This window comes from Centruroides vittatus, unplaced genomic scaffold (genome assembly GCF_030686945.1).
Source record: "Centruroides vittatus isolate TY-2023 unplaced genomic scaffold, ASM3068694v2 contig_3066, whole genome shotgun sequence".
Taxonomy (NCBI): domain Eukaryota; kingdom Metazoa; phylum Arthropoda; class Arachnida; order Scorpiones; family Buthidae; genus Centruroides; species Centruroides vittatus.
Genome location: NW_027121969.1, coordinates 6,466 through 31,622, shown reverse-complemented (window position 1 = coordinate 31,622; position 25,157 = coordinate 6,466). Strand labels below are relative to the sequence as shown.

Below are 25,157 nucleotides of genomic sequence, written 5' to 3'. Positions count from 1 at the left end.
CGTCTTCACTGGGGCGATCACCCGACTATATAAGGAACCGAACAAGGTTTAAAGCCGGGCATCTCAACAATAACAGTTTAGCTCAGACATTTCCGTCTCCGACTAAAATTCCGATACTATTTTTATATTTTCGAATTATTGTTTATTTCCTAAATTTTAAATTATTTTAAAAATCCATTATTGTTTTCGTTTATTCTTCTTTTAGAAGACGCGCTTTTGACGTAATTCAAATTAAAAACACGAAACATTACAATTACAATTTTTATTTTTGCAACATTCAATTTAGCAATTTTAGTAACTTTATAATTTTAATACTTTTATCTCAACTTAAAACATAAATACAATCGGTTTAGATGAAAATATGCGAAATATTGCGGGGGAAAAAAAAAGAAACTTAAGCGACAGAAGATTTTTACTTCCAGCACATCTGGCAACGCTAATGTCACGAGAGGTTTGGGGGCAGTGATGGCGGACTTGTTTGATGCGAAATGCTAGATTGTTGTTTATAATATCAAAAATCCAATTTATTTTGTGAATTTGTATAATAGCGTAGTTAATCATGAACTTGGGTTTATCAAACCCGTACGGAAATGGATTGTTATACGCTGGCTTTAACCAGGATCAAGGTAAAGAGTTAAATGGTAGTTTTCACCAGACTTAAAAAAAAAAACAAAACGACATCATGTTATTAATTTTAATTTAAGATATTCCAGAAGCCGATAGCATTTATAAGCTTCTGAAGCCGGTTAAAAATTTTAAAATATTGACGAAAATTGAAAACGTACAATTGTTTTCTTTCGTACAAATTACTGTTTTGATGGCAGTTGTATTTCGTGCGAAATTTAATTTTATCGTTTGATACGACACCAAAATGTGCAATTTATTGATTTTTTTCATTATTTTTCCTGTTATTAATTTAAAAAAGAAACAGCATACTGTTCTATTGACGTTTGACTTTAAAATCAATATTTTAAAGTTTTCATTATATGTAAGAAAGGAGGATGAAAATGAAGATTTAATCTTCTCTTTGAAATGTTTAAAGTAATTGATTTAAGCTTTAAATTTTTCTTTTTTGTTGTTTTCTGAGGTTGAAAATAAATAATATATTTAGGAATTTGGTAATGTCAGGTTGTATTAACAAGGAAACAAAAAATATTCATTTTATATTTTTCTGAATAATAATATAATGGGTAGATGTTCACCTAGGTAGCCCTAATGGCAGTATTGTGTTTAACAATTTAGTCCACTTGACTGTTTATGGAGTACTTGATGTTATGTAGTTTTAGGGGGTGTGGGGGCTCATCCCCACCCAGGCATTGAGGTGCAAGCGATAGCTGCGCACGTCTATGTGCGAAGCGTGTAGGATAGTAGTAGACTGATGTGTTAAAAACTGATCTTCGGAGACGAATATCATGCCAAGGGTTGACGATTGTGGGTTGGTGTGATTTATGTAAAAAATACGAAATAAAACATCAATTTTGCTAAAAAAGTGGTGAAAATGACTGGCACCCCATTAACGGAGGTGCTGCCATCGGGCTACCTAGGTGAACATTTACCTAATAAGGATATTCATAAAGCTATGAACGAATTTAATTGAGCCTATAAATCTTATAATTTTTCTGGAAGATGAAAATTTATCAAAGATGATATCGGTTATATTGTTACTTGGTTTTATGCTTATATTATTAACAGACAAAGTTAATTAAATTTGTGATAGTAAATAAGAGAGTGAAATATGTGACAATCTTTTAAAAGTTATCTACAAACTTTCATTTTTTCTGCTTTACATTTTATTCTCTGTAAACAGTTTGCAGATAAGAATTATTAGAAACAGACTCGTGTAAGAGCATTAGCAGTAGTTGTAAGATAGGTTTTTTCCCCTCTCTCCCCTTGTACAAATAATTTTTTTCTTTTTTAATTTATACTATAGAAATAAATATATCTGAAGTTTGCATTGTTTAATTTAGTTTTAAGGCTGATCTTAAATAAAGAAAAATTTAAATTAATACTAAGCTTTTTGATGTGTGTAAATTATGTCAGTTATCTTGACTGAGTTCAAACATCTGAAATTGGGAGATCAATAAAGTTTTTATTAAATTAATTTTGCTTTATTTATGAAATTTTATAGATTATTCTTAAATAAACATTGAGAGCTCATTGCATGTAGGATTAAGCATTTATTTGAGTAAATTTTTGAAAATTGATCTAAATAAAATTGGCTATTATATAAACAATTGTAGAAGATATAAAAGATAAACTTTTCAGACAGACTTAGTTTTATTTCAAGAAATACTGTATACATTTATCTGCTGACACTAAAATATTTATTATTTGACTCATGTAACTTGTCAATTAATCATCTTTATTGTATTAGTTGTGACTTAAGTTTTAACTGTTTATTTACCACCTATTAAGTTCAGACTTGTTTTGTTCTGTGAGAACCTGGAGTTTGAAAAGGGACATTTTAGAATTTTCGAATGAATTTATTTGATTAATATTTTTAAGATGCATCACTTAGATATTGGCTTGGAGACACCTTATTTCCCTGAGTGACAGAAACATTGCAAAAGTTTCAGACAATTTCATTGGTCCACTAATAGGTATAAAAAGAGAAGTATCACCTTCAACCAATGCTTAGGACATGTATCAGCAACCCTATAACCACTGTTCTTAGGCTTAGGTTGAGTATCAACAGCCCTTTAGCCTCTTGCTTAATTTAAGCTGAGATCCCTAGCTGAGTGTTAATTCCCACATATTTTGGTGCCCTCACCGAGTGCTGAATTGTTACGCCACAGAATTTTCCACATTTGTCTCCAAAGATGTAAGGTTCTTGCAACACTTCAATCTCCAAGGATATATTATGTATCAGGTAACAAATTAATATTATTATGTAAACTCTCTCACTTGTCAAATCATATTGAATTGTTAGAGTATAGAATAGAAACTTCTCCAAAGAGATTGTATAATTATTCATTTATTATTGTTATTTTTACTTATTATTAATCTTGTATAGGTATTGTTTAGCTTTTAATAAATATTACAATTAATCTAAGTGTCTAACTTCGTCATCTTCCCCAAGTAAGCACTCATGAAACCTGTTGAGTATATCTCCTACTTTCAGACCACTGAGAAAGTCAGAAACTAATACAAAATTCATTGTGAGTTAGAATGCAACTAACTATTCTAACTGGTTAGGACTCTGACGTTTACAAGACGTTAGCAGTCTTTCAAAAATATTTCCAAACTTCCATCCTGCATAAAGAGGTGATTGTTACCACCTGTGGTATCAATCACCAAATGTGGATTTACTAGTGGATCTCACATTTGGTACATCAAGAGTTTGAGTCTTTTCCCATCTCCACCATCACCTCGTTGATCGCTTCTTACATGCACAAAATTATATGTGCATAACACCAGGTTATTTCATTTAAAATGAAATTTTCTTTAAATCAAAAATGTATCTGTAATTCTCCATATTTAGGACAAATTATTTTAACTTAGAAATAGCAGCACATTGTGCAGGTTTCTAAAGGCAATTATTATGTCACTTTTAAATGCAAATCAAGACTTGATGTTAATTGCTTTTGTTATGCAAATGAAAATTACTAATTTAAATAACTATTGTTGTAACCTGCTGCTATTTTAAGGAACAACAATACTGTTTTATTTAATTTACAAAAGTCAAAAAGAATTAAGTTAAGTGGCAAGTAATATGGTGATAGAATGTTTACAAACACAACTTTAAATCATGTGATTTTTTCCACAAAAATTTAGTTATAGGTTCAAGTGTGTTGTGGGATAAAAAAAAGCTTGAAAAACACTGATCTTTCTTGTTCATTAGACTACTGTTTCTCCTCAAACTAAAATTTGCTACAAATAATTATTTCTAAACTGTAAAAGATTTAATATGTAGTTATAAGGAAGATTGACAGTATTCTAAAGCAAATTTATTTTACGATATGTTATAATGCTTAATATCTCTGTCTCCTCATACATCTAATATTTGTGGAGAGGAAAAGGTACTAAACAATATTAAAATTATTATATAAAATGAATGCAACTGTTGTTTTTAATTGTCTACATGGACTTTACACTGGTGAAAGTCCTAATAATGAGTATTAGGACTTTACACCAATTGACAGAAGAATGAGAATTAGCTCAGAAAAAACAAATTTTCTTCATTATATCACTTGTAGTAATTTTCTCTGTACACATATTACACGTGTTTCGGGCCTACAAGCTCCTCATCAGCAGTATTACTGCTGATGAGGGGCTTGAAGGCCCGAAACACGTGGCTGGAGGTCACAGCCATCTACAACATCGGCTGAGTGGCCACCTGTGTCAACCAGAAGGAGGAGATGACCTTATCGCAGGCATGGCAATCCCTTTTGGATGCCGAACCCCCTACAACCCCCATCCAGCACACAACCGCGCATGGCAGGGAGGACACAATTCACTGGAAAGACACCTGACCCCACCAAGAGACATACACTCCATTCAGGAAACCAGTTGGCCTGCGGAAGAGCGAAGTGATAGCTCGAAAACGTTTGTCAACCGCACTATATTTGTATGGTGTATACGTGTTATGCACTGGGGTTATAGGTTCCAGATAGCAGTAATTTCACCCCGGTGCTGCAATCAGAAGTTTTTGTCTAATTTTATTAAACATTGCCTTTCCCAGTAAAAATTATTGTATTAAATATTTTATATAAAAAGCATTTATAAGCACACCTTTATGGAAGGTATAAAAAAAATCTAAACAAGCATATGAGTTAAGAAAATGCTTAAAGTTAATAGTATTTAAAACAAAAAACCAAAAACTTCAGAAAAAGTGAAAAATATTTAATGATAAACATTTTTGATAACTAGCTATCATCATTGGGTTAAATATGTTTGAAAAAAAAAAAACTGGTGTGAATTAAATGTCGTAATTTAGAAGAAGAGTCGTCATCTGATTGGTTGTAGATGTTACATGTAATATTTATTGCTGGACTTCAAATAGTGATCACCACGCTAGAGGGAGGGTGTTGCTATCTTTGAAGTTTATGGTCTTATTTTTCTTACAAGCCCTATATATCTGTAGCTTTTCCATATATATGTCTAGCTTTGGAAAAGCTAGAGATATATAGTTTCACATGGATTGTTTTGCAACAATTACTATAGTTTTGGTTTTTTTGGCATGTAGACTCTTGACTTTCAACTCTAGTTGATGATAAGGAGCTTTAACTGTGTGCATGATCCTAGGAATCATACACATTGTTTTAAAGTTCATTATCATCAACTAAAGAGTTGAAAGTCAAAAGAGCCTATGGCTGTAAGGGAATCTAAGGGCTGCAAAATTGAGTTAGGAAACGTTAATTGGAAAAAACATTAATTTAATGTTCATAAGTGTGATGTAGGGATTGTTTGTAGCATTGTCCAGAAATAAAAAAACATTTTTATTTTTTTTCTATTGAAGTTATATAGCCAGTTCATTATTATTGTGGCTATAGTCCAGAAATTTGCATTAAACTCCTGCATTGCTGGCAGCTTTTATTTATTTATTTTGTCAAAACACTGTGTGATTCTGATTTTTTATAATAAATAGTTTCTCAAATTTGTTTATATTACAACATAGAAAAAAATGTCCATCTTTAAAAATTTTTCCTCCTGAACAGTTTTGTGTCTTAGTACAAAGGACTTGCTTGATAAAATTCTGTAAAATATTGCTGTCTCATCATGATTCTGCAAATCACGAGAATCATATCCAAAAACAATTTTCTTTAATTTTCCCTTTCAGTTTGTCACAATTTTAGGATCAACATTTCTAGCTTCTCCACACACATTTTTAAAAGAATTCTAGTTCTGGTTTCTGAATTTTTCAACTATCCTGTAGAAGCCTTAAAATCTGTCAACTGTTGTTGACAAGCAAGCTTGAAAGCTTTTGTTATAAAATAGATCCTGACAATAGAATGATTTTTACTCTCATTACTGTGAATCATTCTCATACATTGTTGTTCAGATCTTCGTATTGCTGGGAGTAGATTTACTTTGACTTGCTAATTCAAGGGCAGATACAAAAATTACATTTATTGGGTGTGCTTCATGTCAATATCAATACCTTGTACTGTAGTTTTACTATGGAAATTATGGAAAACTCTTTTCTACTTAGGATTTCAGGGAGTGCATATGCACCCTCTGCATCTGCCCCTATAATTTTGGATGGCTTATTTTTTAGAACAAAGATCATAAATCTGAGTTTTGCCAATTCTATGCTTTTCACAGATTGTTTTTGTTAACTGCAGAGTCAAAACTACTCAGCACTTCAGTTTTTTGTTAAGTATCAGATAAGTATATTTCAAATAAGAAGTTGAGTTTAGCCTTGACTCTTGTCAGGGTTAGCACTAATCTTATATATATATCTTAGCCGGCATTGCTTACGGAGTTCTAAATCTTCCCAATTAGGATCAAAGCAGATTGACCTGAAGTAGATCCCAATTAGGATCAAAAGCACTTGTTGTAGCATATTTATATTAAAGTATATCTGCTGGTTTAATTTTGAAGGTTTGTTGGTGTTATTTACTAATATATAACCAGATTTAGAACTCTGTAATCAATACTGGCTAAGATATATAGAAGATTAGTGCTAGCCCTAAGTATATTTCTTTCACATACTGATTTTCAACATTTTTAACTACAAAAGATTGTCCTTTAAATCAGTTTTATAGTCTGTTTGATGCTCTTTAACTATTTGTCAATCTTATGTTTCCAACTGAAAGTACTTCCACAACACTTATTTGACACAAAGTCTCCAAAAAATGAGAGAGCCAAAAGTCAAAACGAAACAAGAAAAGTTCAAAGGTCCAAAAGGTTTAACCTCCTTTTGGCTATTATCCTGATCTTTTATTTTGGGATGTGTTGTTATTACATTCTCATATTTTTTCTTTATATACTGTATTTTTTTGTTTTCATGTTTGACTTTGCAGTTTTGTTTAACTTTTTGACATTAACTAGATCAATAGCTATACCTAAGTACAGTAATCAAAATCTTGATAATTCCAGTAAATAATTTAATGTAAATTCGACAAACATTTTCAATCTTACACAAGAGCTACTTCAGGTCAGCAATATTCTAAATTGGAATATTTCACAAATTGACTTCAAAATTTTTTAAATTTTGGAGTAGGAATAAATAAAGATTAAACAACCTAATCTGTATTTATTTAATTTTATGTTTTATATCTTTATATTTTACTCCAGAATTTAAAACATTTTGAAATTAGTTCTAAGCATTCTAATTTAGTTGTTGATCTGAAGATGATCTTGTGTAAGATCAAAAACATTTGTTGAATTTACATTAAATTATTTACTTGTATTATCAAGGTTTTGATTAGTGAATACAGTATTCTTTCTTGATAACTAACGTTTTAGTGTTTTTGTGTTGCACAAGCATGGTAAATAATTTCTTTGTAATGCAGTCCTAAAGAGTGTAAAAACATTAAGAAATGTGATTGTATTTTTATAATATTGGACCCCAAAAAATTTTTTTACCTGGGATTCAAATTTTTTAAATTAGGCACTAAATGTTAAGATTGCTTTTATGGTATACCTGACAATTTAAATTTAAAAAAAAATTACTAGTTGCATTGAATTAATTGTAACTGCTCCCAAAGTACAATATTTTTAAACAATGAAATGTCTAATCATAAATGTCTTCCTAGTACTGTGTCTAATTTAAAAAAAAAAAAAACTGGCTATAAGTAGTCAAGTGAAATAACCTATATATCCGTAAACTAATTTTTGAGTTAAGTTCAATAACCTATGTTTTATTAAAAAAAACACACCTTAAAAAATCCAGCAATGAAATTTAATAAATTTTTTTGATTATAATCTATCCAGTTGATACAAAATATATGGATAAACCTATGTTTTATATATGTATATGAACTTGATGTTCACACATTGTTTGAATTGCCACATGGTGCTGAAAGACAAATACTCATATCTAAATGAAACAGAACAGTAGAACAGTAACACCACCATGCACTGAAATATGTCAGGACCGATTGTAGCTATGAACATACATTGTAATTTCTCTTCCACAAATAATCACCTTCACTGTCAGGAGAGCAATTTCAGGAAGTTTTTGACTGCCTATGCATGTCTTGCTAACAGAGGAAATTCGATTAAATAACTGTCATAAATATAATTAATTTTAATAATTATTAATTTATCTTTACTTTAAAATTATGACTGAATAAACTAGACATTTTAATATAGTTATACTTAGATATTTTATCCTACAATTTTGTTGATAATTTATCTTCCTAAAGCAAACTTAGAATTACAGACTTTATTTGCTCCATTTTTATTTAACCTAGATACAAAATAAAATGCTTGCTTTTAGAAGCCAGCATAAGATCTATCAAATTTAAATACTTTAGTTTAATGACTCTAATATTGGAATATCAAATTTCAAAAACATTTATTTTAAATGAAGGATATTAGGTTAGTTTTGTGGGCCTGATAAATTAAAAATTTATTAATTATAAAAATAGCACTTAGACAAATATGAGTACATTTATCTGTATTAAATATTAATTCAAATGTTTTAGTGTTCATATTTATGTAACAAAAAATTTATTTACTTGTGACATTTTTTCAGTGAATGTAACCTACATTTTAACCTACTTCACCTACTTCCTTTCAATGTTCTGACATTTGTCCCACCTTCTTACTAATTTATCAAACCTTTCTGTATAGAATAAGAATCTCACTATACAAAGAAATGTCATGCTGCTTCTTTAGCCATTTCATTGAAAATTAATGATCTTTGAAAGATCACCAATGTTCAATGTGGGAAAGAGGTGAAAGTTGCTAGGAAGCCATATTGGGCTGTATAGTGGATGGTCAGTGTTCACAACATAGATCTGAAATTTGGCATATGTTTGTTGGAGACTGTGAAAATGGACATTATTGTTGAAAGAATGACACCTGCAATGAGGAATCAAAGAAGCTTGTGTGGAGATTAAGTCAGTCCAAGGTTTCACAAGAACAGATAGCATTTACCAGTGATTCTCCTTCCAGAAAATCAACAATAAAAATGCCTATATTATCCTAGAAAAATGTTACCATGACTTTTTTTGTGGACTGAGTCATCTTGAACTTCTTTGTCCTTGGAAACCTCAGATGTTTCCATTCTAAATATGATTCCATTCTCATAATGAATTCCACTATCCTAGCGGAATGCATTATGAGGGAGATTGAGCACAGAACATTCAATTCCCCGCTTGTCATCCACCACCCGCAGTTGTATTTCTGTTACATTGATGATATTCTCATAGTGTGGGAAGACACAGATGAGACGTTTCTCACCTTTATGCTCTCAAGTATATATCCTTTCATCAATTTTACTTGGGAGAAAGAAAACGATGCTGCAATAATGTTCTTAGATTTGCACATATGTAAATCTCCTGAAGAACCACAATTCTCGGTTCACTACAAATCTAACATGGCACCACACATTATCCTAGCAGAGGCCGTTCAACCTTCACAATATGTTAATGCCGCCATTGCTGCCCTCATCAGAATGACTTTCTTACTATCATCTTCACAAGCGCTGGTAAACATTGAACGAGACAACATCAGTTTGGTGGTACGCACTGCTAGTTTTTTGTATGCTAAATTTATGCATGTGCTCAATATGGTAAAAAAAATCACTATTTCCAAGCCCTCTGCTATGCAGTAAGAGGGAATTTTCTGTGGTCCAAACATCGTTGCTATACCTTGGACCCCTTTCTATACGCATTTGCCATATTTTTAAGTAGTGTAACCTTGTCCTACCACTATCCCCACTTCCAAACCTATGCAAGCTCATTTGCAATGATACGGACAAGTTTTCTAATCTCGAGAAGTTGGGGGGGTCTATGCAGTTCCATTGGAAAATTTTGCAACAGGAGTAAACACAAGGTATATCAGGCCACTACTAGAATGCTTGCCAGCCACCTTGCGGAGCGCCAAGAGGATGTTGTGAGGGGTAGGCACGCCACAGAACTTACGAAAAAGGTACTTGAGCAGGGTTACAACCCGCTATAGTCCCAATCAATTATGCTCGAGCTGTAAAAATTGGAAACTCGTTTTTATATGGGAATATCTTCTTACTACCACCTTGGATACATGCAACACTGCTACCCTCGACCTGCCCAATGAATGGGTCACACTGTACAAGCGATTAAGCAATTATTAGCATCCTCCAGTATACGTATAGCGTGAACCTAGATCCATGCATGTGCTGCTTCACTTACCATGGAGTTTACAGCTCGTTCAATTTCAAACACATTTGAATACTTGTTACATGTTCTTAATGGTTTTGACAAAAGTTTTAATTTAAATTTTAAGCATTCTGTTCATCAGAATATTTCCATTTAATTTTTAGTAAATTTCTGTATTCGCCTGATGACGATGACTATAGGTTTGTCAAAAGTGCTTGCGACAAGAAAACGTACATATAACGCCGATCTCAGTGTTTTCTCCATTTTATTATTTTATGATATTTTTTTATGCCAAACTAAAAACAGGATAGCCAAATTTGGTGCAAAGTACCAAATCTTGCAATTCTAGAAGGAATATTAGATAAAGCTGGAGTTAGGACTCAAAGGATTATCTCTTTCTGCCCTCTTGTGGTTACTAAGAGGGCCTCTTTTAGCAAGCTTGTTATGGGTTTGGCCAGGTCCACAATGGGATGGCTGGGTGATGAGCGACAGGGCTGACATCCAGATGGATGATCTTGAAAAATTCCTGAGGATTATTCAACCTATCTGGATTCAATCCCAGGTTCCCTAGAGTGGTAAGCTGCCACCTTGACCACTCAGCCATCCAGCCATCAATTAATGTGGGTTGTGATCTAGTGTTTAAATTACTTTACAGTTATTACAAAATTATTTTGATGTAAACTGTTGACAATCCATTAACTCTATCTTTGAAAGCATATAAAATATACCATAATCATATTAGATTGCTCACTTATCTGTTGTGCATATCTGTTGTACAAGAAATAGTCTAAAAATTAACACTATTATAATTAATTGAAAATAATAATATATAATTTTTAATGTAAAAATTTATTTCCAGGGTGTTTTGCATGTGGAATGGAAAATGGATTTCGTGTGTATAACTGTGATCCACTAAAAGAAAAAGAAAAACAAGGTTGTAAATTTTTAATCTTTTAATTTTTTGTTAAGAAATATATGTACAGAAAGTATTTTAAAATGTCATATTTTTTTTTTTTTTTTTATTGTTCATACATAATTTCTTGTCAGCCAAAAATTGACAGCATTCTGAGTAATCCAAGACTAGCAAGTAATTTGATAAAAAGAAAAAACTTTTAGTACAAAAATTAAGTAGTTAAATAAAATTAAAGTTACAAAATTAAAAATATTAAAGATCTTTGTTATTTTTATGAATTTTTTTTACTAAAAATAAAACACATCAACAATGTGCAAAATATGTACAGTGCATTTAGTATTTATATATAAAACAGGAATAATGTACTTTTTGTGAATTAAATTCTAAGGACATTTGATTATGAACTCTTATTGTGACTTTAAAGAACTTATAAACATATTATGAAAACTTCAGCTTTGTAATCACTTCATTATTAATTTTTTAAAAAAAGCATATTTATATAAACAGTATAGAATAAATATTTCGTTTAAAATACAAGACAGCGACTAAATTTAAAATGTTTTGGAATCATATTGTAAACAACAAAAAAGTTTTATACAAATACATCATAAATGTTAATAAATCATCCATTCATTCATTTATTATGTTTAAATCATTCATTTAAACATAATCTGGCAGTCTATGCTTTTTCGGCATAATTACATTGTATGAAAATAAGTATTCATTTATTGATATTTTTTTATTCAATAAGAAATATCTTAAGCTAAAAATATTAATATTTACAAATGTAATTATTTTGTATTTTTTAGATTTTGCTGATGGTGGTATTGGTTATGTTGAAATGCTCTTCAGATGTAATTATTTAGCTTTAGTTGGTGGAGGTAAACGACCTAGATATCCCCCAAACAAAGGTATGAATTACTGATTAAAAGCTATACTTACTTATTTCAGTTTCTGTTTAACATGATGAAAAATTTAATGAATCAATTAGGTTTTACCATACATGTTTACTCTTAATAGTATTTTGTGAATACTTTTGCCATCCAAATCCAAATTTGTTTTTCATCAGACACTCAATTTAATATGTTGGGCGCTAGCTCAAAGTAAATCAGAATGATAATTATATATATATATTACTGATGACATTTTTCAAATACAAAGATATTGGTGAATTTCTTCTGAATGATCAAACAATTAACATGTTAATAATATGAAACTGTTAAAACACTTGAGAAAAGTAATTCATAAAAAATTTGTTTTTATTTTAAATGTTTTAGTAAAATTATTAATTAAATATGTGTAGATTGGTGTAAATTTTCTAGTGGTAATGGTGTTTCCACAAGAAAATTTTGCCAGTGCCCAAATGCCCAAGTTTTGCAAGCTATAAAAACAAAATAATTAGGAATAAAATTCTAAGATCTGGTACTATGATACAACTTTTGGTCTTCAACTATCTAACAAAATTTCAACAGCCTGGCTTTAGTACTTTGCTTTATAATAATGAATAAAAGTTGACAAACTCAATATGTAAAATTTCAAGTTCCATGTTTAAGTCATTACAATTTATAAACAAAATAAGTTTAGAGGCTGTCCTTTGGGAAACAAATGAATAGTTATATGATAAGATGTCCTCTAAGGATTGTCAAGGGGACTATTTGTCAAATTAGTCCACTTGACATGGGATCACACATTTATCAATGATTTCATGCCAGTGAGATTTTTTTAAAATTATTATTATTGTGGATTGATATTTGATCAGGTGTGGCAAATCAATGAAAATTACAAAAAGTTTTTGTTTTATTAAATTTCAGTAATGGTATGGGATGATTTGAAGAAAAAACATGTTATTGAATTAGAATTTTCAAGTGATGTGAAAGCTGTTAAATTAAGAAGAGACAGGTAAATTTTAATTTTTAATAATGCATTTTAATAACTTTGCTTTTTATTGTTAAAATTTGTATAAATATTTTCAGAATTGTTGTTGTACTGGAGACAATGATAAAAGTTTATACTTTTACTCAGAATCCACAGCAACTTCATATATTTGAAACATGCACAAATTCAAAAGGTAGGAATTTATTATTTATAAATTGCAATTTCTTTTTTATTTTAAGCTTTATTTTAACACACACACGTATATATTGTGTGATTTAGTTTTTTTATTCAGAAATGAATAGTATAATGTTATATAATGAATTATATTGTTTTATTATATTCTTTATACATAATGTGTTATTATATATGGTAGAACAATAAATTGTGAGATCAGGGTCAGTGAGACTCCGCCCACTGTCTAGGATGGCTTTAACCTATCCCATGTTGAAATTTTTCTCTATTGTGTGTGGCCGCCATGTTGAATTTTTGTCGATGTAAAGTCTAACGAAAATTTTACGTTTTTTAAAAAATAATCGTGGCTATTGTATTGTCCGAAATTATTATTATTTTTTTTTCACAAACAAAATAGATATATTAATAAATATAAAAACAAAAAATATATATATTTTGGAAGTTAGTTTTAATTTAAAAAATATAACAACTAGCAACATCTAGTTCCAAAAATGTACCAATATTGTAATGAGATATCTCTGGTCAAATGCTCAAGGTCAGAGGACATGGCCCCGAGAATTGTCGGGACAGCTTAATGTTATGTTATAAGAAGATTGAAATATGTCAGGTCTTTCATCTTATCAGGATTCCTGACACCAGTTAAGATAAGATTTGCAACTTAATTCACAAGATACACAATGGATTAATCTTTAACTCAACTCTGAGTAGATGAATCGGGAAATATTAAGTACAAAGAATTGTATTCATATTGTCATGTAGCAGAGGGGTGTGTTGATTTGCTTGATGGAGGCTCAGACAAATCCCTTTTATGAACTAAACTATTTATTTATATAAAATTTTAAGCATATAAGATATATATATATATACAGTAGACCCCCCATAATATGGTAGATACGTTCCGTGTTATATGAATTCCATGTTGTACGAGTCACTTAGATTTTACAAATACATGAGCCATTCACAGCCCGGCACTTGTGCAGTTTAGGGGTACAGCTGTTTGAAAGGTTTTCTTCCATAAAATTAATCAATTCTAGACTAATTTGACTCAAACATTTCCAAATCATGTATAATTTTTTGGGAATAATCCATATAAACTATGCTATAAACAAAAAATTGTATGAATATTTACGGAGTGCGCACTATTCAAAGACGCCATTGCTTAAGCTTGTTTTCATCATGGAGTGGCTCATCAAATGGCAAACACGTTTCCTGATCAGCGAATTTTTCGTAGAAAGAATAACTTAACTTTGGAGACATCATTAATAGAAATATAATTTTTATGGCCATTGAATAATAAATGTTTTTAGTAGGTTCGCTGCTCGTTTAAACTCAGCGGTTTGTGCAATGTTCACTATTGGTTCAGATTCGACCAATCATGTCGAGACATGAGTTGGCCATTATAATCTGTCACATTCTTTTAGCGTGTTATATGAACATGATTGCAATTTTTCCTCTGTGTTATATGAATCCATTTTATATGAACCTGTGTTATAGGAGGGTCTACTATATATATATATATATACATACATACATAGCATGGCAGATATATATAATAACAGGGTATACTAAACTAAGAATATAACTTGACTATATTGAGGGTAACTAATGGCTAACACTTTGATCAATTGATGACCGAGAAAGCTTACATAAGATATATATACTTGGCAATACCCTTTTCTTCTGTGTGCATATAGTGACGTTGCATATAGTCTAATGAGGCGGGCTATTGTTGGCAGCTAGTCTAATGAGGCGGGCTATCGTTGGCAGCTAGGAACCTTGGATCTGGGACCACAGCATGGCTTACAATTATAAGAAATGTATACATGTTAAAAATATAAGGTTTGGATTTGTCAAACATATGCTTTATAAAATATTGGAAAAAATTAGTAATAGTTATTTTTCTGAAGCATGTTGATATATAAATGCAAAAAATTTCTTGAATATGCAGTATTGAATAACATTAAAAATAGAGAGAATGAAAGCATAAAAATTTATCAATTATTTTAGAGTATAAAAGACAAAACAATTTAAAATACTGAATTTTTATACTTGAATAAACAATTCATTTTATATTTAGGAAGCTATATTTAGATCAGTTTCTGTTGTAATACTGTCAAATTTGAAATTGCATCAGCTGTATAAATAATAGTATATATTTATATATTTAGTAGAAACTTTTTAATTCATAATAGTTTTTAATTATCAGCAAGTTTTGAAATCAATAATTATCATTAAAATAACAAAAACCATAGATAACTGTAATGGTTAGTGAATGAATGAATCATGAATATTTGATTGCTTAATTTTTTAAAAATTCATTCATATTTATACAGTAAATTATGTGTTTATTTTATGTGTAGTCATTTAAACACACTGTTGTTTTGATATCAGTTGTTATAAGAAATATTTATAGCAAAATAAAATACTTTTAAGAAATATTAACATATGTTTTTTTTTCCATGTTCAAAACGTTGTTTCTTTTTACTCTTCAATACATTATTAAAAATTAAAAAATGATATTTGATTGATGATAATTTTTTAGTATTGAAAATGTTATTTATAAGTTTTATGGATAAACTGAATTTGATTCTGGTTATCAGTAGAGAATCTTCAGGTGATTGAGTTGGATCATTGACATTATTCACATCTTACTTAAACTGAGTTATCTTTATTTCTTAAATGTACTTTTGGTTTTTCAAATTGATTTAAAATATGAAATGATTAAAGTATCTAATCTTGGAGATGATTTTTCTGAATTATAATAACTTTAAAACTATTTAACAATTACTTTTTGATATAAACTTATGTTAGTATTTCAAGGATATATATCAATTCAAACTGAAACATGTAATTTTATCTATTTTAATAGTTTAAAATAATACTGTTAATAAAATTAATATTTACTGAAAGATATTTTTGTATAGGATTGTGTGTGTTGTGTCCTAGTAGTGATAACTCTTTATTGGCTTTTCCGGGACGGAAAACTGGTCATGTACAGATAGTTGATCTTGCAAATACAGAAAAAGCTCCTTTAGACATTTCTGTACATGAAGCACCTCTGAGTTGTATAGCTTTGGATTTACCTGGTAATAAATTAGCCACAGCTTCAGAAAAGGTATGAAATATTCTATTCAAAAATAAATTTCTGTTTAATCCAAAAGTAGTTATTGCCATATGATAATATTTAAGGTAGGATTAAATTTATACTTAGTATAATTTTAAAATCAGTTTTATATTAATTATTTTATTAATTTTATACATTGTAAATATTCAAAATTGCTACTTTTTATTATGCTAATGTCATCAAGCATTTTATTCAATTTTTCACTTGTATAATTGTAACACACAGAAGGTTTGGTTTTTAGTATGTAACTGGAAATGGAGTTGACATAGAACAATTTTTTTAATTGTTGCCAAAGTTATTGTTTTAGAATATTTAGTTCTATCAAATCAATAGCAATAACTGCCGTAAAGAATAAAAAAACATAGTTTGTCTTTGAGCTAGAATAATAGTTTTTCATGATATATTGGATAATCAAGTTTTAAATTTCCACTGTGATACGCAGCTGTTACATTTCCCTAGATGAGTTTTCCAAATTTTGATATCCGTGTAAAGTTGCCATATATCTTTATCTGAAAACAATAAATGATATCATAATTTGAACTTATTTATATTTGAAAATTTTATTTAAAATACAAAACTTTAATAATAATATTTCTCACTTTATTGATATGTATATCAAGTATCATTATATTTTTGTTTTTTTTTATAATTTTATTTAAGTTTTGATAATGTGTGAAAGAACCAAAAGATTTAAAATGTAGGAAATGATATTATAGTCAAAATTTATTTAAGAAAGTAATTAATGTTATCTATGTATTAGTCTTATTACTTCTCTGAATAATTAATATTGACAAAGTTGATTAGTGTTTAGTATGGCTAATTTAAAATTCAGTTCTGTACAATTATATAGATTTAAGTAAATTTTAGCAAATGTATGGTAAAAACAGTATGAATCCATTTACAGTCTGTTGATTTGGAGTTAGTCAGTGCTGAATAATGATTATAGATGTTTTAATTTTATAGTATTATATGAAAAGACAACAAAAATTTAGAATTTTTGTTTTGAACTATTTTATTACTTTTATCAAAATTTGGTAGATTTGCTAAGTTTGGAAATTAATCTAAAATCAGTTTGATATATATTTATATTTACTTTTTGCTTTTTTAAATTAATTTATTTTTTACTTAATTTATGATTCTATATATATTTAGCTTAAAAATAAAGAAAGAAAAATTAATAAATAAATTAAAATTATGAATACTTTGTAGGGTACGCTGATTCGAGTGTTTGACACATCCAATGGGTTTTTGATGAATGAACTAAGGAGAGGAGCAAATAGTGCAAATATATACTGGTCAGTAATTTTTCTTTCATTATTATAAATAACTTGAAATAAATCTTTTTATAATAAACGTACCTCACTGCCTTTTACCAGTGTGCTCCTGAGAGGTATGTTTATTATAAAGTATTCCAGTGTAGAAATTTATCTAAATCTTTTTATGTTACTTTAATTTCTCAATTGTATAAATATTAATTTATAAGTGTTAAATTATTATTATTTGAGATTAAATGTGCTGTACATTATCTACAAGAAAAATTGGGATCTAAAAGAAAACTTTATTTAATTTGAGTTACTCAAATTTACTAAAGTGACATCTAAATATTTTCATTACAATACAAAATACCTTTTCTATTTTTTAGTCATTGCTAATTGTTAAATATTTTTCTTTTAATTTTCCATTAACATTCTAACATTGTGTTGTTTTATTTAATAAATATTTTTAAGGTTTATATATATATAAATATAAATATAAATTATTTTTGAGTATGAACAATTTATAATCATATGAAACAAGTTTTAAATTTTTATTGATTTAGTTTGTGTTTGAATTATTACTTTCTGATGACAAAATTTGTATTTTCAAAACATTTTAAAATATTAAAATTTGGCTTCTTTTGCTGTTTTATTTAAACTAATATTTATTTTATTGAATCATTTAAATGTAAAGTTGATTTTATGATCAAGATAATAAATATTTCCATTTTATTCTTAATATTTTAACTATTGTTAAAAAAGCTGCTAAATTTTGCATAATTTTATTAAAAAAAATAGTATAATCCAAAATATCTTTTTATATATGCAATTATCTATGTCCTTTCAGTAACTGACAACTTGGTCTTTCTCAACCACTAGCCCCACATATATATAAACAAAAGTGCAATGAAATTAATAGATACACTATATACTTGAAAAATGGAAATACCAGCTCTGGGAATTGATGAGTCATCACAAAATTTTTTGTTATGAATAGTCTATATGGAAATAAGGAGCAAAGCTTGGGCCAAGTGAGTGAAGAGAGCTGGGCAAACATTTGCCTCACTGTTAAAACATATCAATCTTATTTACACAATAAATCTTACAAACAATTGTGTAAAATTTACACAACAAGTACATTAAGATAATGAGATGGATACTGTGTCATCAGATATGCCAGCCTTCAAACAAACAAGCTGTTCCTCTTACCTGTTGGGACAATATATCTACACCAAGGTTCCTTGAAGAATTAATTATAGAAGAAACTGATTTGCAGCCTTTTATCGTGTTACCTTTATGAGTTAGTAATATGATCCCTAGAAAAACATTTTTAACATCCTCTCATACATTATTTTACATAAATTGTAATCAATGATATACTAATCATCTGGAAAATCAAGGTTTTGTCAAAGATTAGCAACAAGCTGGTGCTAAAATTAGAGCAGGAAGACAATACATCTGTATATTAGGAAGAACAAAATTAATACCAATATATATGTGAAGCAAGGCTATCAATCCTTTTTTCATCCTTGCCAACTGCAATGATCCATATAACTATAAAATAGTAGCATTTGGGATTTTAGGGGATTAGTGAAATATATTCAAGTATATTCACCCAATTTGAGTAACTTAAACAAGTTCAAAGAATGCAAAAAAATAGAACAAATAGCTGCAGAGCATGGTTCCCTTGAAAAAATAATTAAGCAATTATTTTTACAGATTATACAGGAATATTGCCATTAGATACAAAATAGACATCAAGATTAATGGGGTGCTGTGCTGCATTATAATAGAATATGATATAAAACTTAATGGTGTGAAACTTGGAAATACAATAATGTAACTTGAAGCTACTTATACAGACCTTCAGCATACAAAATTTTATGAAATAATAAAGATCTATAAATGCACATAGTCCTGGAATTGTACCAAATTCCTACAATGGATCATAGAGTTTGGGAGGATGTATTTAATAGAATATATGGTATGGGATCAACTTATAGGTCATTGTCATATAGATTGAAAGGAACATAAGCATATTATTGAGAAAAAGAAATTAACACCATATTAGCCATGTTTGCAACTTAACTAGGGTCGAAGCACTTTTAGATGATGTAGAGATGATACATACCAACTATAGAAATAAACACATTAGAACTCTTGAAGTATTAGAAATATTTAAAGCAGCCAATAAGAGATGATGCATCAACCATAAGGATGCAGAGAGGCTGTCACCAGCTTGGAAGGTGGTGTATTACATAGAAGAAAGAAATAAACAAATACAGATTGTTGAAAGTGACTATAAACTTGCTTTGGAGAACTTAACACACAAGAACTCAGGTGATTGATCAGACTTTATTAAGTAAAAGAACAGAAATGCATTTTGGACTTATTTGCTCTTCATCTGTTGTATCTTTTACAGAAAAGATAGAAAGAATACCTGTAAAAGATAGGACTGATTAGGGGCAAATAAGCTCAAAATACATTTATGTTCTCTTAGTTAATAAAGTCTTTCTGATAATAAGAGATAATTCAAACAACTGTCTATTGGCATTATGGAAAAGAATGTTTAATTCATGAGTACTTTTGACAGTTTATAAGTGTCCTCTTCAGGCAATATGGCAAACAGAATACTAGAAATCTAAGCACATTTAGATGATGATAGAGATAGAACACTCAAATTTTTTCCTCACATGAGCATGAACATAGAATTACAAATATAAAATTACAAAGTTATATGATATTACAGAAATAAATATGATATACAATGACTATTACTAATAAAATTAACAGAATTAATATACAAAAAATAACTGGTAACAAAATAAACAATAATTTAAACAATAAATAAGTATACTGGAGTACCATTGATATCGTGATGTTTTATCACAAACTGCACAATCTATGATTTTAGAAGGTTGAATAGCACAACCCACAACTTTAGTATATCAAGTGTGGGAGAGTTACACTGCAGTATTAGTGTAATGAACAATGATTCCCATATGAACAAGGTTTGCCTGTCCCCATAGCATTTTACCAGTGAAATTTGCAACCAAAGAGGATCAAAGTTACATTCTATGACTTTTTTGGCTAGTTCTGTTGTGCATCTGCTATGCACATCTTAACAATGCTCTGCAAGATGGAGGCATAACATTCTGGCACTGGCTCCTATATATAATAATTTAGACCCATTTAGCAAGTTTTGTAAAGGTAAACTCCAGGTTTTTCTAAAAAGTGTAATCTTGTCTTGATTATTGAAAAGATTCTATGCAACTTGGACTGGGGAGCTAGAAGCAGTATATAACCAAATTTCCTGAAAAGTCTGTGTACAAGTAGAGAAGGGGATCCAGATATGGGATGGCTGGTGATATGAAGACCAATTCCTTCTTATGAAGTGGATTGTGAAAATAATGTCTTTTGACCTGGTTAACTAAATGGTTAAACTTAGCAAGAGAATATACAGCCCTGCACACCACTAACTTAACCAGGGAAAGTTCTTCACTCACAAGTAGTTGGATGGAGGGGTATAAGAATGACCTACATTTTTATATATTATAAAATTTTTCTGATCAATCATGTATGAGTTTGTGTGTGATAAGTTTTCCAAAACAATTTTATACTCATAAAGATGACATTTCCCAAGAGTTTCTTCAATTAGAAGTAATGGAACTTACATAAAAATATTATTTTTAAAGTCTTTTAATTTTCCTGTTTTCACAGACCAATTCAGAAGTAACAGTTGAATAATTTGAAGAAATAAAAATCTTCTAAGACATCATGAAATAGATTATTAAAAATTATCACAAAGTTAAAACTTGATCAAAATGCTGACCTTTTATTAGAGGCTACGGAGTTTTCACAATAAAACAATGATTACAATTTTTCACAATATCTACCATGTCTTATAGCATATTTAACTGCTAAAAGGACCACAAGAGGGCTAGAAGCAGTTAAATATGCTACAAGACATGGTAGATATTGTGAAAATTTTTATCATTATTTTATTGCAAAAATGCCATAACCTCTAATAAAAGGTTGGCATTTTGATCAAGTTTTAACATTGTGATAATTTTTAATAATCTATTTCATGATGTCTTAGAAGGTTTTTATTTCTTCAAGTTATTCAACTGTTACTTCTGAATTGGTCTGTGAAAACAGGAAAATTAAAAGACTTCAAAATTATATTTTTATGTAAGTCTCCATTATTTCAAATTTTATACTTACTTTCAACAATTTTAAAGGGAACAAGAAGCAATCAAGTATAGTGTAGGCCAAATGTCACTTTACCTTGTAAAAATGAAATAACTTTTTACTTTTAATTATTTTATAAGTTTCTTTTAATTATTATAATGTACACATCTTGCACATCTTGGAGATTTTTTGGCCTAAACATGAAAGATAACATCTTTTAAATGACCCCCATTTTTCTCTTCACAAAGGCAAGCTCTTTCTATGGTAAAGTGACTTTTGGTCCACCCTAGATACACACCTACTAACAAGAACAAAGATACCTAGGCAGCTTTTAAAATTAAATTAAGAAAAAACCCTATATGCTTTTAAAATTATGGATGGTTTAATGTTGACTTTGGTTATTTCTACATTTTTAATTTGCTTGTAAAAATAAGTCATAGACTTTTTATTTGATGTTTTGTTTATTCTAAGAATTGTGTTTAGTTTTTTACTTATCTTTGTCAAAAACGATAATTTTATTAGTTAAATGTCTTACACTAGTTAACTTTTTAAATTTGAGATGATATATTTGACTTGGAATATTAATTCAGTCAAACTGTTGATTTGTAATAGTTATCTTAAGTAAGCTTTTACCATTAGTTAAAACATATCAAAACAAGTTTATATACTTTTAAAATAGCATATTCATACTTAGCCTAATTACCAAAATTGCCCATACTCATACTTATGGCATTATTTGGTATTCTAAAAGTATGAACTTTTAAGTTTTAATAATGGTTTGTTGTGGCGTGAATGTAATAAGTAATTGCAACTTCTAATTATGGTACTATGGATATGAATTGAGTTAGTGAAATTTATTATTTTCTCTAATTTCAAATGATTCATATTTTCTATTTATATTATAATGTTTAGTTTTCACTTATGTATTTTCTTGACACTTAATGCATTATTTAGATTAACTGTTCCTATTTCTGGTTAGCAATCTAACTTTAGTTTGCAAAAGCTGTTTGTAAATTGCATAATATGATTTTGTCAGTTTATAAAATATTTAGAAATAAAGTTAACCTTTGAAAATAAATGTTTTCAAATAATTGTACATATTTTGTGAAAAATTTTGTAAACACAATAAAATTTAAAGCCTACTTTTATGTGTTGTTTTGAAACCGTGTTATACTGAATTTTTGAGAGTATTAAACACAAGATCGTGTTATTAATCAATCACGTGGCTTCTTTTCCATCTTTATTTAATTGAATATAAATTAAATTAAATAAAGATGGAAAAGAAGCCACGTGATTGCTTAATAATATGATCTTGTGTTTAATACTCTTAAAGCCTACTTTTCATTAGTTGTTGCCAAGAGAATAATAAAATCTTTCCAATAACATGAGTTCTCTCATACTATTGGCAAAATGTTTTGATTCTCTGTCACTGCAGCCTAGTGCTAACAGTAGGCTTGAACTTTTATTAATGCATGAACATGCATAAATTCTTTTTCTGCATTTGAATAATTGGTTGATTTGATGAGGATAAAGCAATGCAATGCAAGGGCATGTCTTCTGGGAGGATTTTCTTTGGAAAACTGGTTCCTATTTATATGCTAGACACATGAAGAAAACTGGGAAAACTTCATGCAGTCATCCTGCTGGTCAGGTAACTGCATGAAGTTTCAGCTATCAGTGTTCATTTAACCACTAATGAGTCTACATTCTAGTGACTATGAATAATTGTACAAATTAGCTGCTAATAATTATTTTATGATGATAAAATATAAAATTTTTGAATTTTTTTTTAATGATTCAAAAATATTTGCATACACATTTGTGTAAAAATGAATTTTTGAAATATTGAGATTTATAAGATTAAGAATCATGGAGTGATTCATGTACTGTATAGTGTGTACAATGCAGGAAAATGTTGGGTATTCATCAATAGAAAAAAATTGTTTTTTAATTACAAAAACATTTAGGTTTGGTTTTCCAGTTATTCCACTCTAACAGTAGTATCAAACATAAATTGATCCTATTTCTGAGAATATATTAGAACAAATTATCAAACTTGAAAAAAAGCTAGAAATTTTTATTCGAAATGGCTGAATCTACTTTTGATGATAAAATAAAATGAATCGTATGCATGATAGAATAGAATAAATATTTCATTCATTAGTTAATTAATTATAAGATTATGCTTTTTCTGAAGAGTGGATCTTTTGAAGACATGATCTTGATTTGATAAGCACAGGTTTTCAAACAGTAAAGATACTTTTTAAAAAGAATAATAATATAGAGAGTGATTCAAATTTTCAGTCTAACTTCAACTACAGAAAACAATTCTCAGATAATTGATATGATAGTATGCATTATCATTATAGTGTTTTAATAATTCTTTAAACAAGAACTGGAACTGCTAGATTATATGGACTAGTTTTATATCACAATAGTGAATTATCCAATCTATTTAGACCTGTGATATAACTGAAGAGAAAAAGAACATTTGGAATGAAAGATTATTCATCATATCAGTTAGTACTCATACAACTTTTCTGAACTTGAAAAGCAAATTTAAAATATTGTTTATAATATATAATTTGAAGAATATGAATATTTTAAATAGTATTCTAGAAATATTTGAGTTCAGTATTTTAGAAATAGATGCATTTCATGAGAAAATTATTTCCAAACTAAGTAACAATAAGTGTGGTTTGCATTAATGAATTTAGTTCACTTATTACTGAGATAATCTCATTATTTTTTGTTTTGTCACAAAAGATTGGTTTGGTTTTTTATAATAATAATTTCTAGAAAAAATAAGGATTGTAATATTCTTTAGTTTAATGAGATGAAAAATTACATTAAATTATATCATTAAATAGATTTGAAATATGTTTTATATTTCCCATCATTTTTGATGGGTTTAAAGCTAGGGTAACAATAGATCATATTAATGTGTACTTTCTACTTACAGTATTAATTTCAATTTTAATTCTTCACTTTTGTGTGTATCAAGTGATCATGGAACAGTACACATTTTTGCAGTTGAAGATCCAAAAAAGAATAAACAATCAAGGTTTGTTTTACTTATTAAATTTTCTTACATTTTAAACAATAATTATTCTTTATAAACATTATTTATATTTCTAATAAAATGTATAAAATAAATTATTCATATCTCTAAGTGTGCATGCATGCCTGTTTGTGTTCTTTATATGATTGCACTTAATTCTCAATTTACACTAAAAATTATTAGTGACATAAATTTAAATTTACATCACTTTGCTGATGGGGCATTCTTGTAGGTTACGTTTTCATTTCATGTTTGAAAATTTGTAAAGAAATATTTAATTTAAATATTTACATCA

At 28.8% G+C, this 25,157-nt stretch overlaps 1 protein-coding gene across 1 annotated transcript; it reads left to right on the top strand.

Annotated features, from left to right (window-relative positions):
• Positions 1 to 439: 439 nt before the first annotated feature.
• Positions 440 to 24,865, top strand: LOC136972935 (WD repeat domain phosphoinositide-interacting protein 3; the record flags this gene model as incomplete). Its single annotated transcript, XM_067267594.1, has 8 exons — positions 440 to 626; positions 11,110 to 11,184; positions 11,973 to 12,074; positions 12,975 to 13,062; positions 13,137 to 13,231; positions 16,155 to 16,345; positions 17,564 to 17,649; positions 24,764 to 24,865. Coding segments are annotated over exons 1-8 (806 nt in total), but the record flags the coding sequence as incomplete, so codon positions are not given.
• Between the last annotated feature and the right edge of the window lie 292 nt (positions 24,866 to 25,157).